General features: G+C 40.5%; 1 protein-coding gene across 2 annotated transcripts in view; it reads right to left on the reverse strand.

Annotated features, from left to right (window-relative positions):
- LOC124582450 (amino acid transporter AVT1H-like) overlaps nt 1-16,815 on the reverse strand; it is a 72,636-nt gene that overhangs the window by 23,820 nt on the left and 32,001 nt on the right. For both annotated transcript variants that reach the window (XM_047131313.1, XM_047131318.1), the window contains exon 6: nt 13,757-13,963. In XM_047131313.1, coding sequence (XP_046987269.1) covers nt 13,757-13,963 — 207 coding nt within the window. The remainder of the gene's footprint in view (nt 1-13,756; nt 13,964-16,815) is intronic.

Below are 16,815 nucleotides of genomic sequence, written 5' to 3' on the forward strand. Positions count from 1 at the left end.
CTGGAAGTTGTTCCCCTGGACATACGGCAATGCATGTGGTTGCAGCATGATGGGGCGCCCGCACATAACAGTCGTGCTGTGTGCGGATATTTAGATGAACTCTTTGACGGCTAGGTAATTGGCAGAGGTGCTCCTAGGACATGGCCCCCACGATCACCAGACCTCATGCCACCGAACTTTTTCCTGTGGGGATTCTTCAAGGTTCTAGTTCACCCACACAGACGCAAACCACGTAGCAATGAAGAGGAATTAATGGATCGCATTCAACATGCCGCCAATCACATCAGGGCAATGCCAGGAATCATTAAAAGAGTTCGTCAAAACACTGTTTGACGTTACCAAGCTTGTGTTGTGTTATATGGCCACCAGTTCGAGCATGTGATTTAAGTAAACAACGTCCTTGGTACAAAAAAAGGCCTTCTTCAGGGCCGGTACAATTTGTAAAAGACTTTCTGTATGCGAACTAACAGCTGTTGATGGGTTTGGTCCCAGTATGTCTTATCACAAAACTACAATGGATGTGTCAGGACCCTGGCGGATTCGCCCCCAGAGTGGAAGACTGGTGTGCTACCACCGAGCTTGCAGGCCACCTTTGATACATCACGATCTCTGGCTGGCAAAGCATTCAAGGTCATGCATTGGCCACAGCATCTGGCAACAGGGCAATTGGAGTGTGTGGCACCAAATTTCCGTAGTTTAAAAATTTTGCATTGTTGACCTACAAAACATTAGTAATTTTAGTTCCTACTGGCATCAGCTATCCAGGGTTAAAATTTTATGACAATTTTTCTCCACCCTGTATAAATATAATGTGCATACAGGTACAGTGGACACCTATTTATTTTTTACACAGCATTTTCAGCTATGAAATGCTGCTCCCTAAAAGATAATTTTTTACACGGTGGTGGTGTGGTCTTCAGTCCAGAGACTGGTTTGATGCAGCTCTCCATGCTACTCTATCCTGTGCAAGCTTCTTCATCTCCCAGTACCTACTGCAAACCTACATCCTTCTGAATCTGCTTAGTGTATTCATCTCTTGGTCTCCCTCTACGATTTTTACCCTCCATGCTGCCCTCAAATACTATATTGGTGATCCCCTGATGCCTCAGAATATGCCCTACCAACTGATCCCTTCTTCTAGTCAAGTAGTGCCACAAATTTCTCTTCTCTCCAATTCTATTTAATACCTCCTCGTTAGTTATGTGATCTACCCATCTCATCTTCAGCATTCTTCTGCAGCACCACATTTCGAAAGCTTCTATTCTCTTCTTGTCCAAACTATTTATCGTCCATGTTTCACTTCCATACATGGCTACACTCCATACAAATACTTTCAGAAACGACTTCCTGACACTTAAATCTATACTTGATGTTAACAAATTTCTCTTCTTCAGAAATGCTTTCCTTGCCATTGCCAGTCTACATTTTATATCCTCTCTACTTTGACCATTATTAGTTATTTTGCTCCCCAAATAGCAAAACTCATTTACTACTTTAAGCATCTCATTTCCTAATCTAATTCCCGCAGCATCACCCGAGTTAATTCGACTACATTCCATTATCACCACTTTGCTTTTGTTGATGTTCATCTTATATCCTCCTTTCAATACACTGCCCATTCCATTCAGCTGCTCTTCCAGGTCCTTTGCTGCCTAACAGAATTACAATGTCATCGGCGAACCTCAAAGTTTTTATTTCTTCTCCATGGATTTTAATACCTACTCCAAATGTTTCTTTTGTTTGCTTCACTGCTTGCTCAATATACAGATTGAATAACATCGGGGATAGGCTACAACCCTATCTCACTCCAACCACTGCTTCCCTTTCATGTCCTTCGACTCTTATTTCTGCCATCTGCTTTCTGTACAAATTGTAAATAGCCTTTCGCTCCCTGTATTTTACCCCTGCCACCTTCAGAATTTGAAAGAGAGTATTCCAGTCAACATTGTCAAAAGCTTTCTCTAAGTCTACAAATGCTAGAAATGTAGGTTTGCCTTTCCTTAATCTATTTTCTAAGATAAGTCGTAGGGTCAGTATTGCCTAACGTGTTCCAATATTTCTACGGAATCCATACTGAGCTTCCCCGAGGTCAGCTTCTACCAGTTTTTCCATTCGTCTGTAAAGAATTCATGTTAGTATATTGGAGCCGTGACTTATTAAACTGATAGTTCGGTAACTTTCACATCTGTCAACACCTGCTTTCTTTGGGATTGGAATTATTATATTCTTCTTGAAGTCTGAGGTTATTTCGCCAGTCTCATACATCTTGCTCATTAGATGGTAGAGTTTTGTCAGGCCTGGCTCTCCCAAGGCTGTCAGTAGTTCTGATGGAATGTTGTCTACTCCCGGGGCCTTGTTTCAATTTAGGTCTTTCAGTGCTCTGTCAAACTCTTCACGCAGTATCATATCTCCTATTTCATCTTCATCTACATTCTCTTCCATTTCTATAATATTGTCCTCAAGAACATTGCCCCTGTATAAACCCTCTATATACTCCTTCCACCTTTCTGATTTCCCTTCTTTGCTTGGAACTGGTTTTCCATCAGAGCTCTTTATATTCATGCAAGTGGTTCTCTTTTCTCCAAAGGTCTTTTTAATTTTCCTGTACGAACTATCTATCTTACCCCTAGTGATATGTGCCTCTACATCCTTACATTTGTCCTCTAGCCATTCCTGCTTAGCCACTTTGCACTTCCTGTCGATCTCATTTTTGAGATGTTTGTATTCCTTTTTGCCTGCTTCATTTACTGCATTTTTATATTTTCTCCTTTCATCATTTAAATTCAATAATTCTTCTGTTACCCAAGAATTTCTATCACCCCTCATCTTTTTACCTACTTGATCCTCTGCTACCTTCACTATTTCATCTCTCAAAGGTACGCATTCTTCTTCTACTGTATTTCTTTCCCCCATTCTTGTCAATCGTTCCCTAATGCGCTCCCTGAAGCTCTCTACAACCTCTGGTTCTTTCATTTTATCCAGGTCCCATCTCCTCAAATTCCCACCTTTTTGCAGTTTCTTCAGTTTTAATCTACAGTTCATAACCAATAGATTGTGGTCAGAGACCACATCTGCCCCTGGAAATGTCTTACAATTTAAAACCTGGTTCCTGAATCTCTGTCTTACCATTATAGAATCTGACACTTTCTAGTATCTTCAGGCTTCTTCCATGTATACAACCTTCTTTCATGATACTTGAACCAAGTCTTAGCTATGATTAAGTTACGCTCTGTGCAAAATTCTACCAGGCGGCTTCCTCTTTCATTTCTTCCCCCCAGTCCATATTCACCTACTACGTTTCCTTCTCTCCGTTTTCCTACAATCGAATTCCAGTCACCCATGACTACTAAATTTTCATCTCCCTTCACTATTTGAATTTTTTTTTTTTCTCTCATCATACATTTCATCAATCTCTTCGGCATCTGCGGAGCTAGTTGGCATATAAACTTGCACTACTGTCGTAGGTGTGGACTTCGTATCTATCTTGGCCACAATAATGCGTTCACTATGCTGTTTGTAGTAGCTTACCCACATTCCAATTTTCCTATTCATTATTAAACCTACTCCTGCATTTGATTTTGTATTTATAACCCTGTATTATTCACCTGACTGGAAGTCTTGTTCCTTGAATTTTTTACATAGCTTTTGATTAAATTACCGCATAGATTTTTTTTAATACAGAGAAATTTCACATTTGTGAATGCGTTCATTGAGGCTGTTGAATGTAGAGAAATAGCAACACTAGAAATGTGTGGTAAAATTGCTCTATTACATAACCACTGACAACAGTCAAAAAATTAAAACATATTCCTCGGAAGGAGAGGAGTTGTACATTAGTTTCAAACGCTTTTACAATTACAGCCTTGAACAATGTTAAAGTTGTAACCACAACCATGTACAAATCCAAAAGCAGGGTTGTCAATGAAGTACAGTACTTAGCACTGAAAGCACATTATTACAAACATCAATGTACAGACAGAACAGAATTCAACTCCTGGACAGAGAATGCTGCTATCTGTACAAATATTGCATGTTTCAGAATGTACGAACATAACAAACATAAGACATTTCAAGAACCTTCCAAAAATTATGAATTCAAAATAACATATAACTGATAGTTGTTGGGTTTGAACTGGTGACCCACAGCAAGTCCGCCAGTGATGTCAACTGCTATGCCACATTGCGTAGAACATAGCTTGCGGTACTTTCCCGTCTCCTTGAGAAACATTGAACCATTGTTTCAGAACTTCTCATTGGAGCCAATTGCAACCTCCAGGCTCTAGATCTTATCAATGGTCCTCTGTATAGCAACATTGGCAGATCCTCGCACTCTGCTCATGTTGTTATATCCTCTTCACTATGATGAGCATCGAAGGCAGCCCCTCCCATTGAAACTTCACAGCTATCAAGCAAGTCTTGACTTCCCTTGAACAAGAAGCCACCATCAACGATCTGTGCCTCAGGACTGTAGTGGCTTTCATATGTTGGACATTAACGATGTCTCTGTGCTTTTGTCTTCTTTTGAAGGGTTGTAATCCTTGACTTTGTATGTATACATCCGACAAGCAATGAAGGGTAGGATACAGCCTACAGTAGCTACTTAGTAACTTTCCTGATAGTATCATTTACTGCATGGCATATAAACCCATACCATATCCCTGGGTGGTATCTCATCAGTTGGTACTTGGTATTATAACATTCTCAGTCCACTCCTGGTTGTCCAAGGTCTACATGCAAGCCAGCTGCCTTGCTTTGCTTCATCGGTCCTGGTGACGAGAAATTTCATGCAGTCATCCTGAGTATTGTCCGGATGAAACAGGAACAGTGTATCCATTGTTGTTTCAGCCTGTGACCATGGAGCACAAAGAACAGTGTGAAGCCTGTAGTGTCTTGTTTAGTTGTGTTACATGCGAATATCATGACAGGCAGTATTGTACTCCAGGCTCTCTGACCTCAACGTATGAGGGCATATCCACCAATGTCTTACTAAATCATCCTCTGAGGTCATTCATCTGTGAGTGATTGCCAATCGTTGTCCTGGAGGTGATGTCACAATACGAAATTACCTCTGATACTAGTCTTGGCTGGAAAACATTTTCATGATCAGAAATCTTCACATGGGGTGCTGTGTGCTTTAAAATGATGCCTTCTACAATGGACCTCGCAATTTCTGAAGCTTTAGCAGCAGCACAGCTTTGGTGACAGCACAGTAGGTGGGCTAGTCTGTGCATGCTATTATCTACTGACTCCTGTTTGTCAAGTTTGGGAGCCTACCCAAGAGATCAATTCAGCGGAACAGTGCTGCTGCAGACGGGATAGGTACTGGATGCCCTGGAGGTAACTGGGCATGTGCTTCCGTCACTGACGTCATTGCAGTGGCTCACTTAGTGTCCAATAGATTGGTAGAGACCTGCCCTGTATTATCTGCATCTGATTCCTTTACAGTCTTCATGAATCCCAGGTGACCATATATTGACATTTCATGGAAAAACTTCAGGATAGCTGGCCACAGATGAGCAACCATTTCTGTCCCTTCAGATTATAGTTTCTCTTATACAATGTTCCATTTATTTGTTTGAATGCTTCTTCAAATGGTTCTTCCTTCTTCAATGCTTTTATGGTCTATGGTTTTCAGCAGTTCCTCCTGTTCAGCAGCAATGACATTCAGTGCAGCGATGACAGATTTTGTCCACACTTGCATGTTATGCCAAAGGATTCCTTGAAAGGTATTCAGCAGGAGAAGTCTCAGCACCCACCTGATTAGTTAACCTGGCCCAATTTATTATTAATAGGACCAGTCAGCACACACTTTGTGAACTCAAATGGGAATCCCTGGAGGGAAGATGACATTCTTTTTGCAATGCGCATCTGAGAAACTTCAGAGAACTGGCATCTGAGGCTGACTACAGGATGATTCTACTGATGTCAACATACATTTCGCAAGAATACAAAAAATATAACAGAAATTAGAGCTCAAATCATACAGAGGCATGTACGCAGTAGTTCTTTCCTTGCTTCATTTGTGACTGGAACATTAAAGGAAATGACTAGTATTGGTACAAGGTATGCTCAGCCATGTACTGTAAGGTGGCTTGTGGATTATGTATGTAGCTGTTGTTGTACATCTTTCAGGTTACTCAGTCACCAAGAGAATGCTGGTCCATCACGATGGTAAGTAGCTTGCCAAATAAATATGGCCCAAACTTGTTGAAAGGCCAAACAACTATGAGGCACTCTTTATAGATTGTACAGTAGTTCACCTTGAAGTTTGAGAGTACTCTGGAACCATGAACTATCACCTTTTCACCATCTTCCTGAATTGTACTAACTGCACCACTCCCTTTACCAGTACTGTCAATGTGGAGTTCAATCTCTGCATTTTCATCATACAGTGTTACAACTAGAGAAGTTAGTGCCTCTGTACAGACAAGAAAAGATCCTTCTTGCACCAAGTTCCAGGAAAATTAGGCATTTCCCTGCAATAGTTCTTGCAAGAGACATGTGTTGTTACAGAAGTCTTTTATGAATCACTGGTAGAATGAACGCACTCCAAGAAAATTCCTCCCATCACAAATGTGTCAAGGAGTCAGAAAATCTGTGCATGCTCTTATTTTCTCTAAATAGGACAGCCTCCATCGCTATCAACTAGGTGCACTTTTATGGATTCAGATGGAGATCTGTAGTCTGAATACATTTCTACACAATTGTCAGATGGTTTAGATGTTCTTGAAATGTCTTTGAGAAAACAACAATGTGATCAAGATAGCAAAAACATGTCATCAGTTTTGTGTCAGAGGAAGTTGTCCATCATATGTGGCTGGAGAATTACATAGTCCACAGAGCCTAACTCTGTATCTTAGAGGCCATCAGAAGTTGTGAAGGCAATCTTTTTCCAGTCATGCTCATCAACATTGATCTGCCAGTGGCTCTGCATTTCCATAATTTAGAAGTGCTGTATTCCTTTCAAGCAATGGGTCTCAATGCGTGGCAATGGATAGACATCTTCTACGTGGTATTGTTCAGTCATTGGTACTTGGTTGTTGACGCAGAAACACCATGTGCCGAGGACTACAGGACTACCAGAGAGGATGAAAGACACTCTGAAGATTCAATGATATCAACTGGTAGTATCTTCCAGAATGAGATTTTCACTCTGCAGCAGAGTGTGCGCTGATATGAAACTTCCTGGCAGATTAAAACAGTGTGCCGGACCGAGACTCAAACTAGGCAAGGTTCACAGGAGAGCTTCTGTGAAGTTTGGAAAGTAGGAGACGAGGTACTGGCTGAGAGGACGGGGCGTGAGTCATGCTTGGGTAGCTCAGATGGCAGAGCACTTACCAGCGAAAGGCAAAGGTCCCAAGTTCAAGACTCGGACCGGCACACAGTTTTAATCTACCTGGTAGTATCTTCTCAACTTCCGCCCAAATTATGCTTTGTTCAGCAAGTGACACCCTTATGAGTGCTGGCTAGTTAGTGGATGATCCCCAGTTTAATGTTTTACACTGGGCCACTTGGCCAGTCTTTTCTCCATCCTAGATTTGGAAGCACCTGAAAACTAGTGGGGACGGCTAACATTCACTGCTGTCACTCCTCAGTCAGACCAGATCCTATTGACAGTTTGGTAATAGCTGCATCCACTGTGTTGTCTGTAGTGGTAGTCGTTTATTGCTGTGGTTGTTCCTATGCACATACCTTTAAGGATCAGTCATGGCTGCTCCTGATGATTAGTGATCCAGAGTTCTCCTTGATCACTTTTAGCACTTATGATCATTGGTATGTAGATTTATTTTGAGAGCCTGGGTTGCTTTTTACAATCAACAGAAGCCTCACAATTTCCCTGCATTTAGTTAGACAACTGGAACATGTCGTGATAATGGGGGTATAACGTTTCCAACTGCTCAGAGCAATCTCTGTAATCTGATCGTGTTAGACTCACTTTGTCAATCTGGAGTTACGACTGTTGGTGAAACCTGCAAGAAGTCCCATTTGAGAAGAATATTATGACAACATTCAGCTTTTTAAAAAAGTTCAAAGGGCAGTGCTTTCTCATTGATAGTTATTATTTTATTCTTGCAGTACATGCTTATGTCCGATGGATGTATTTTCCATCTGTGACCTTCAGTACAATTACTTGCATATCACAGATCATAGTATTCTTTAACTAGTAATAATAAGCATATGACATTACAGAAAAAGAAGCCCATGTCAACTCGCACCTGGACAATGACAACGTCAATGCAATTTCATGGCATCTTTGTGACTGTTGCCCATTTTCATCTGTGGCATCCTCACCTCCATATATGGTCACCTCATTTAGTGTTTCTGAATTCAGTGGCTAGGTGAGTGGCTGGTTCTTGTACAGCAACTGGCTAGGTCATGCTGGGAAGCAACCTTGTCCAGGGAATGACGATGGGCTTCATCCTATAGATCAACTATAATCATCTGCAGTTGACTGGTGTGAATAGGACCATTGTAATAGTTGATGTCTGGCAGCACAATAGTCATCGAACACTCACCTCCTTTCTCTGCAGTAGCGTAGAATGTGTGCAGGGTCTCTACATTGGAAACATACTGGCATGTTGTCCTCTATCACCCAAAGGTCTGCTATTATGTGGGGCACTATACTTGGCAGAGGAATTTGTTGTACCTGCATTGGTCAGATGGTGGTTGGGGTTTGACAGTTGCTGCAGAAGTCTGAGTTGGCAGAGTTCATTCTTCTTGGCATATTCGACTGGTGCTGGAGATTATCTTCAGCATTCTCTATTACCTCCTGAAGTATGGAGTCGACATTCACAGCTGCTACCTCTTGCTTATTCAGGCTGACAGTTCTCACTGCCATAAACTGCTGCATCTCTACTCTTACCAACTGGCACGTGAGAGAGGCGAGACTGTGGCGGTCTTCCACAACTGCCATTAGAATCACATTCAGGAGTTAGTCATACTTTTTCGTCTAACTCTTTTTCTGTAGCTCTTTGATGCACTGGCTCCACTTGTGCTATTGTGACATCCTTTATGAGAAGGACTTGGTACATGTCTTCTGTGACTCCTTTCATCAAACATTAGATTTAGGATAGGTGTGGTATTCAAATTCACAATGTGGGACAGCGACAAAACATTTTGTATGTAAGAATGTGTCATTTCCTCATTTCATTGGTCCCTGCTCTTCAACTACTGCTCTGCTAAGCAGACTTGCTGATTGAAGTGAAATGTTTTCTTCAGTACAGACTGGGATTAGTTCCAACTATCAAGCTTTTCTTCATTTTTCTCAAATCACTACTAGGCTGTACAGTCCAAGTAAAAGTATACATGAAACCACAATCAAATCCAAATGCAGGGTCATTAATGAAGCACAGCACTCAAAGCGTGTTTATTTAACAAACACTGCACAGAGCAAACAAAACACAACTCCTGGATGGAGAGTGTTGCTAGCAGAATATGCAAACTTTGTGAACATAAGAAATTTTGAGAATCCCCCAGGAATGATAAATACTAAACAACTGCTGGTACTTGGGTTTCAACTGGTAACCTCCAGCATACCAAGTACTGACACTACCCGCAATGCCACACTGCTTGCAGTACAGCTCGTAGCATTATGCACTTGGATTGATTTAAGGTTGCAATGAGCACACTACACTAATTTTAGGAAAGGCAGCTCCCAGAATGAGTATGAGATGTCAAATTGATCTGCACATCTCAGTGCATCCCCCCCCCCTCCCCCCTCCCCCCCCCCCCCCCCCACACACACACACACAATTTTCACCCACCAGAATATCAAGTCAGCGATTAAATATATTTTTTAAGAGCTGTGTAAAGGACAAATTTGTATTGGAATGTATTTTAGGAGCTTTTGGGCACTCAATTGCGAGGTTATCAGCACAATGTATTTTAATTATGATGGTAATAATTATGTTGTATGTATATTATGTCACTTGAGAAAGATGTGGCAACATCATAGCCAACTACCAATGACACCAACATCACAGATGCTGTCAGGCACCAATGTAGGCATTCTGTACAGAGCTATCACTGAAATTTTGAAGGTCATTATTATTACGACTAATGTAAAGAATCAAAGCACTGCTCCTTAGACTGGAGAGTCTTTTTTGATTTATTGAGGTAGTTAAGCCTGGACCAGGAACAATGAACATGGTGAAATATAAGGTACTGACTTATATGCTAACAGACCATAAGATAAGAGATGTGCTTTGATTCTCTTAAGTCAGCAGGGCTGTTTGAGTATAATTTGCAAAATATTGTATAAAGTTATAGTGGGACAGTTCAATGCAAGGTAGAAGGCAATGCCCAAGAAGGAAATAAGTTTGTTTTTCTTGTTGTTGTTTTTTTTCTTTTTGGGTTGAAAAGTGGTGGAGATGTGTAGGATTTGCTCTGTTTTTTTACTATTCTTTTTCAATTTCTTTCAAGTAACTGGCTGTGCTGTGATATATCTGAAGTACAGGTAATACTATGGCAGCTAGTTGCCTAATAAAAAATCATTAGCATGCAAACTCTGCTGAGATATTTTTGAGGTTAAAAATTGCAATCTATTTGCCAAGTAATTATTACTTGATGATGGCTGTGAGTTTAGAATGGTAGAACTTTTATTTAACTGTCTAAAGTTGTAGTAGCTGCCCCCCCCCCCCCCAAAGGCTGTATCACGCACTATCTTTTTTCAAATTACACAGGGCCACAAATATTAAAAGCTAGGGCAACATATCAACATCTGTCATCCGCGTCTCATTACATATCCATCGTAATAAAAGGAAACTACATTATATAATACGAGATATAATACAAAACATCAGTCAAATGATCCTTAATATTAAAACTTCCTGGCTTGGTAGTGCAATTGCCTGCGTAAGGCAAAGGTCCCAAGTTCGAGTCTCGGTCCTGCACACAGTTTTAATCTGCCAGGAAGTTTCATATCAGCACACACTCCACTGCAGAGTGAAAATTTCATTCTGGATCCTTAATATTGCTTGTCAAATAGGGATCTAACTAGGCAGGATTAATATAGAAGGTACACAACATTAAAACAAAAGTTGTGAGTACTATCAGGGATTCGTTCAGTTGCTGCAAAAGTGTCCCAGAGATCCTAGTTCAGTGGCAGACGCTACCAGACTGGCTCTGTATACCACATGAAGGCTCACTATTAAAATTCAGAGAATGTATGTTCCAAGAAAAGCCAAGCAATCATATTATTTGATTAGAAAATATCTCGTGAAATGCCCCTGATTCTTGAGTAGCAGCATCAATTAATTTAAAAAGAGAATGTGGATGAAAAATTACTTTCTATTACCAAATTATAAAGTACCAGTCAGAGTTGTACGTTGAGTATGTTCTCCTGCATTAAATACAGACCAGCGAAAAGAGCAGTCACCTAAATCAGGTACTTAAATAGTCAAAATAAAATTAAGATAAACTTCTCCATATTACAGTATCTTACTGCACAAGTCTTTGCATAGTAACTAAAGGGAGACCCCATGGTTACTCGTGAGCTGCTTGATTTCCATGTATAACACAGCAAAATCCATAAACTTGTGGGTCTGGTTAAGAACAGGGTGACTATAATTAAAGTTTAACTTTCAAAATGCTGTAGAAATAACACCACTGGTCAGAATCAAGACAAACTGCAATGGAATATTACTGGAGGAGGAAAACGTATGGCAGAAGAAAAAAAAAAAATAGCATGAAAACTGGTCAATAGATGGCACTGTATGTGTCAGAATATGTAAATGAAAACACCTGTCATGCACACGACCCACTGAAGTTTGTACAAACACACCAGGTGCACGGCTTTTCTTCCTTTCACGTGACGTTCACCACGACTGTCTCAATGCAGGATCGCGCCCTGCTTGTAAAGACGTATTACAAGAATGATGACTATGTACACGTTGCTCTGCAGAAGTTCCGGACACTGAGGGGTTTGAAAAAAGGCGTTGGTCTGATGCCTGCTGTGGGTCTGGAGAAAATGATTTGGAAATTCAAAAAGACAGGTTCTTCTGGTGTGCAAACTGACAGAGGGAGGAAACGAATTGATTCAATGTCAGTGGAAGCAGTGGCCACAGCAAGGCAGGAGGAGACGAGTGGTGGTGTGCAAACGTGTAGCCCACGGAGAATTGCCCGAACTTTGGACATATCCGTGAGTATCGTGCTTAAAATTCTATGAAACATCCTTCTTTGCCATCCATTCAAAATTACCCATGTGCATGAGTTGCTCCTGCCAGCAAGAGAGATCTTTGCTTTAGAATTTCTTACTCGCTTGGAAGTGGACAATGATCGGCCGTGGAAGATTTTGTGCACAGATGAAGCCTACTTCCATCTGACAGGATATGTCAATAGCCTGGGATCCTGTGGTTGCCATGCACAAACTCATGAAAGAATTTTGACCTCCCTGAGGAGTAGTACTAAAGGGGTGTTGGATGTTTCACAAAGTGGGAAGAGATATAAGAATGCCAGAGGTAATTCATAGCTCTGTAAAACAAACAAACACACACACACACACACACACACACACACACACACGAATGCGCGCACACACACACACACACACACACACACACACACACACAAAGTTGTGCTCCAGTGGGTGTCTTGTAGTTTAGATATTAGCTTTGTATCACTAAGAATGTGATTACATGTAAACGCACAGTACTGAAGTGAAACCAGAAAAATAGTAATAGTTATGTCTAATTAACTGGCCAAACAAGCATTTAGAAATAAATTCCCAAACTGTGATCTCATAGATGCCACTGAATCTTAATGGAGAAAATGTATTACAGTTAACATATTGTGCTTGCACATTGGTGTACCTTGAAACTATTTTTCTCTGACTTGTATTTTCCTCATTTAAATTAGTAGTTGTAAATCCACTGGTGTACAGAAAAAGATTGTCTTCCAGAGGTGCAGCTTATAATCTGAATATTGTAATATACACTATGAGGGTTGTTTGAAAAGTTCTCGGAATCACCACAAGAGGTCAGAGCTAGCGCAACTAGTTGTTCACATGATATTCATTGGACTGTTGCCTGTAAAGAAGTGCCAAGTCAGTGCACTTGGAAGAGAGCTGTGGCAGTGACATGGCTCTGTTGTTGCTCCTGCATAGTGATTTGCGAAGATGGAAAAAGAAAATATATAAAGATTCGTGCAGTGATTAAGTACTACGTGAAGAAAGGTATCAAAGCAGTCTCACTACTCTAGAAATCAAAATGGTCATGGATGATCGTTGATTGAAAGTAAGTGAAATTGCTCACACTTGCCTGATATCATCTGACAGGGTATATCACATTTTAACTGAAGAATTAGAAATGAAAAAATTATCTGCAAGATGAATGCCGCGACTCTTGATGCGCACCCGCACACATGCCGTTGCCATGGAAAAATGACCTGAACTAAGGTATGAATTGTTGCCACACCTGCCTTATTCACTTGATATGGCTCCATCAGACTTCTATCTCTTACCAAAACTGAAAATTTTTCTTGGTGGGCAAAGATTCACTTCAAATGAAGAATTGATGATCAGAGTTGACAACTATTTTGCAGGCCTGGAGGTAATTCATTTTCAAGATGGGATCAAACACTGGAACATTGTTGGACCAAGTGCATTAATCTACAAGGAGACTACATTGAAAACTAAAAATAGTTTCAGTGATGTAGGTATTTTTTTCTATTCCGTTCCAGAACTTTTCAAACCACCCTCGTACCAACACAGGTTAAACTCTATACAGTACAAGTAGCATGAATATTAAGATTTACTTACTATGAGGTACCTGGAATGCTTCCTCCAGCTCTTGACACACAGGATTGATAACAATGAGAAACGCCAATATCAAATGGATACCCATAAGGATATTTGCACATATGATCAGATAGGACTTGTTGACAGACAGAGTGATATTAGCGCTGACAAGATCACCATAAACAATATATCCAGCAAGTGCCACAGGAAAGTACAGCATCAAAATCACTGTGGAAAAAAAAGATGAGACAAACTTTTTAAAAATTTCGGCTATAACTGGAATTAATTTCACACATTCATAAAATCTGTGCAGTAATTTGCAGATTTCTTTCATTGAAGGATTGTAATCTACAGATTTCTTTCTTTCTATAGCAGAGAAAGCCTACAACAATTGTTTCAACATCTGCTCCATTAGGGTCCTCCACTCCAGCACTATATCTTCTCATTGTTGCAATTACTCCACTGTTACAGCAATTACTCTAACGTAGATATTCACTAGTCCCCTAATTTCGCCAACCATCTACTCGCATTTTTGCCTTTCACTGTGTCCTCTCATGTTGGTTTTAAGTTCTTTCCCCAAACCTTTCCCATTCTGATGTTCTATCTACATTTTTTCCTTCTTTTTTGCACACTGCCCCCTCACTCTTGTTACCACCAGTAATCTACTGTTTCACTACTATTGTGTGCGCCGTCTAATTGATATTCTCAAACTTTCCAATACTTCCTTGTGACCGCATTTTACCATTTATCTTCCCCTTCTTCCTACTGTCACAATTCTTTCCTCTCCTAGATACTTTAAGTTTGTGATTTATTGCTAATGTGTACTTTAAAGTCTGCAAGTGTTTCCATCATTCTGCATGCATTTCATTACTTTTATATATGTTAAAGATCAGTTTTCAGTATTCTCATCCTGTGCTAATGATCACCAAGTCTCCCAGCATATGACTATGCTGTCTGCAAATGAGATCTAAGAGCTAGAAATGTGGTATCATACAGAGATCACGTTGCCACATCAACGGTGGGTGAATTGACACCATGGACATTAGACATTAGCGAGGGCTCACTGCCACCCGCAACAAAGTATGGGAGGTGCTCTTGCAGGCCCCGCCTCCTCTTTCAGCATAACAGCACACTCATGCTGAGGTCAATACAGAATTGAGCTAGAAAGAGCTCTCCTCATTTTGAGACATCAGCTACAGCACTCAACATTATTGAGTAGGACAGTGAGAGATAAAAGTTTCAGATGAATATATACTTTTGTCAATGTTGAACATTGTACTTTAAGAGAACAGTTTTTTAACTAGTGCATCAAGTGATGCTTTGCGGGTAAATTATCCAATACTCCTGTTGCAAAGAAGTGTGTCAAAGTTAGGTGCATGTTTTATTCATTTACTTAATAAAGGGAACTAATATTTCTTGTGTTCTAGTTTGATATGCCGTCTCACCAAGCAATCTAAGAACCCTCAGTTAAGGTTGGACAAAAGTAGTTTCGCCTAGTCACAATAAGAAACATTGTCTGTCAAATCATTTATATATGAAATATTTAGAATGCTTTAGTATCCAAAAGTGATTTGAATTGCTGCCTAGCCTGAGTATCAATACGGAAGGAAGGTGAGAGACACATGTACTTCATACCAAGGCCACATCCTGCTCCCTTGGACACCATCTTGAGTCTGTCTACCAATGCAACATTGTCTGTAAGGATTCAGGACCCACACTTGTCTGACAGTTCTCACTGTTCTCTGACCTTTCAGTACCTGCCACTGATGGCAGAGTGGTCAGCCTTTTTTGTCTCACAACTAGAGTTGTAAAACTACTTTAGGCTACATCAGACTATCATAAGTGAGTGTAGACTACTGCAGTTTTCCTAGTAGCTTTTGTCAGTTAAGATCATACCATTTTACCTGTATGTTAGGTGTGCTGCATACCTATCGGGTATTACCTTGTAACTATCACTCTCTTTACGTATGCAATCAGTGTCTTACTAGATTCCCCTATAAACCAGGAGTGGTGAACTGTCTAGGAACTGAGGATATGGGCCATGTAACTTACATAAAATTTTTGTTCTAGATAGTTATCCTCTTGTTTTCATGAAACACATTTCCAGTTGCAAACATGGGAAACCTACAGCATAATGGAATTACGAAATTGAACATTTGTGTAGAGCTGACAAGGGGAAAGCCTGAGACACGTCCAACTGATTCGGCTCAAATTTGGCAGGTTGCTTGTGTACAATCTAAAACGAAGGACTCTAAGATATTTTGGGTCAACACCCCAGCAATTTTGAGAAAATCACCCCTAAAACTTATGACAAGCAATGGACTCAAAATTGGAGGGATTGATAGATAATTGTACATAGAGCACTTTTCATCATCAGGTATGGGATCCGCAAACACTTCTGTACCCACACAGTAAACGCTTTTCGCCGACAGCGCCGATAGCACAACGGCTAAGGTAACTGGCTGGGAATCAGAGAACCAGTGTACGAATCTCACAGAAACCTAGTGGATGTTATTCTTTTCGTTTGTATTTTTCCATATCTCAATTGATAGGGATAGGAGGGTTAATAAGGTAAGTAAATCAATAAGGAATGATGATAATAAGGTAGGCAAACTAATTTCCCAAACGCCGTGAGTTAGTAAAGTATTAAACTTTTAAGCCTTGTCACATGAAAACAACTACGAATAAGAGTGCTTCGAATTCCTCATGAGGGATCACAGATAGCCAAACGCACGACGCTTGTTTACAGCAAGGCTTGGGACAGAATGCACGCGGGGAGAGTTATGTTGTCCCGGTTGCATCTTCGCCTTATCATAGTTGTGAATCTGGAAGAGAGAAGGTGTCCAGCACGATTCTTATAGAAGTCAATCAGAAAGAGTTGGTTTCCGTCATTAGGCTGCTGCGAACCTCGCAGATACATGTAGTGATTTTTCCATCATTAATGTGCCGAATGAAATAAGTTTTGTGAATGAATACAGTGTTATTCCGTAAGTAACATATGATGAGTACTGTATGTAGTTTGTAGTAATTAGCTTGTCTGTTTATGCCGTAGTAACTAGTTATTATTTGTTGTCATATCT

The sequence above is a fragment of the Schistocerca americana genome, chromosome 1 (genome assembly GCF_021461395.2).
Source record: "Schistocerca americana isolate TAMUIC-IGC-003095 chromosome 1, iqSchAmer2.1, whole genome shotgun sequence".
Lineage (NCBI taxonomy): Eukaryota > Metazoa > Arthropoda > Insecta > Orthoptera > Acrididae > Schistocerca > Schistocerca americana.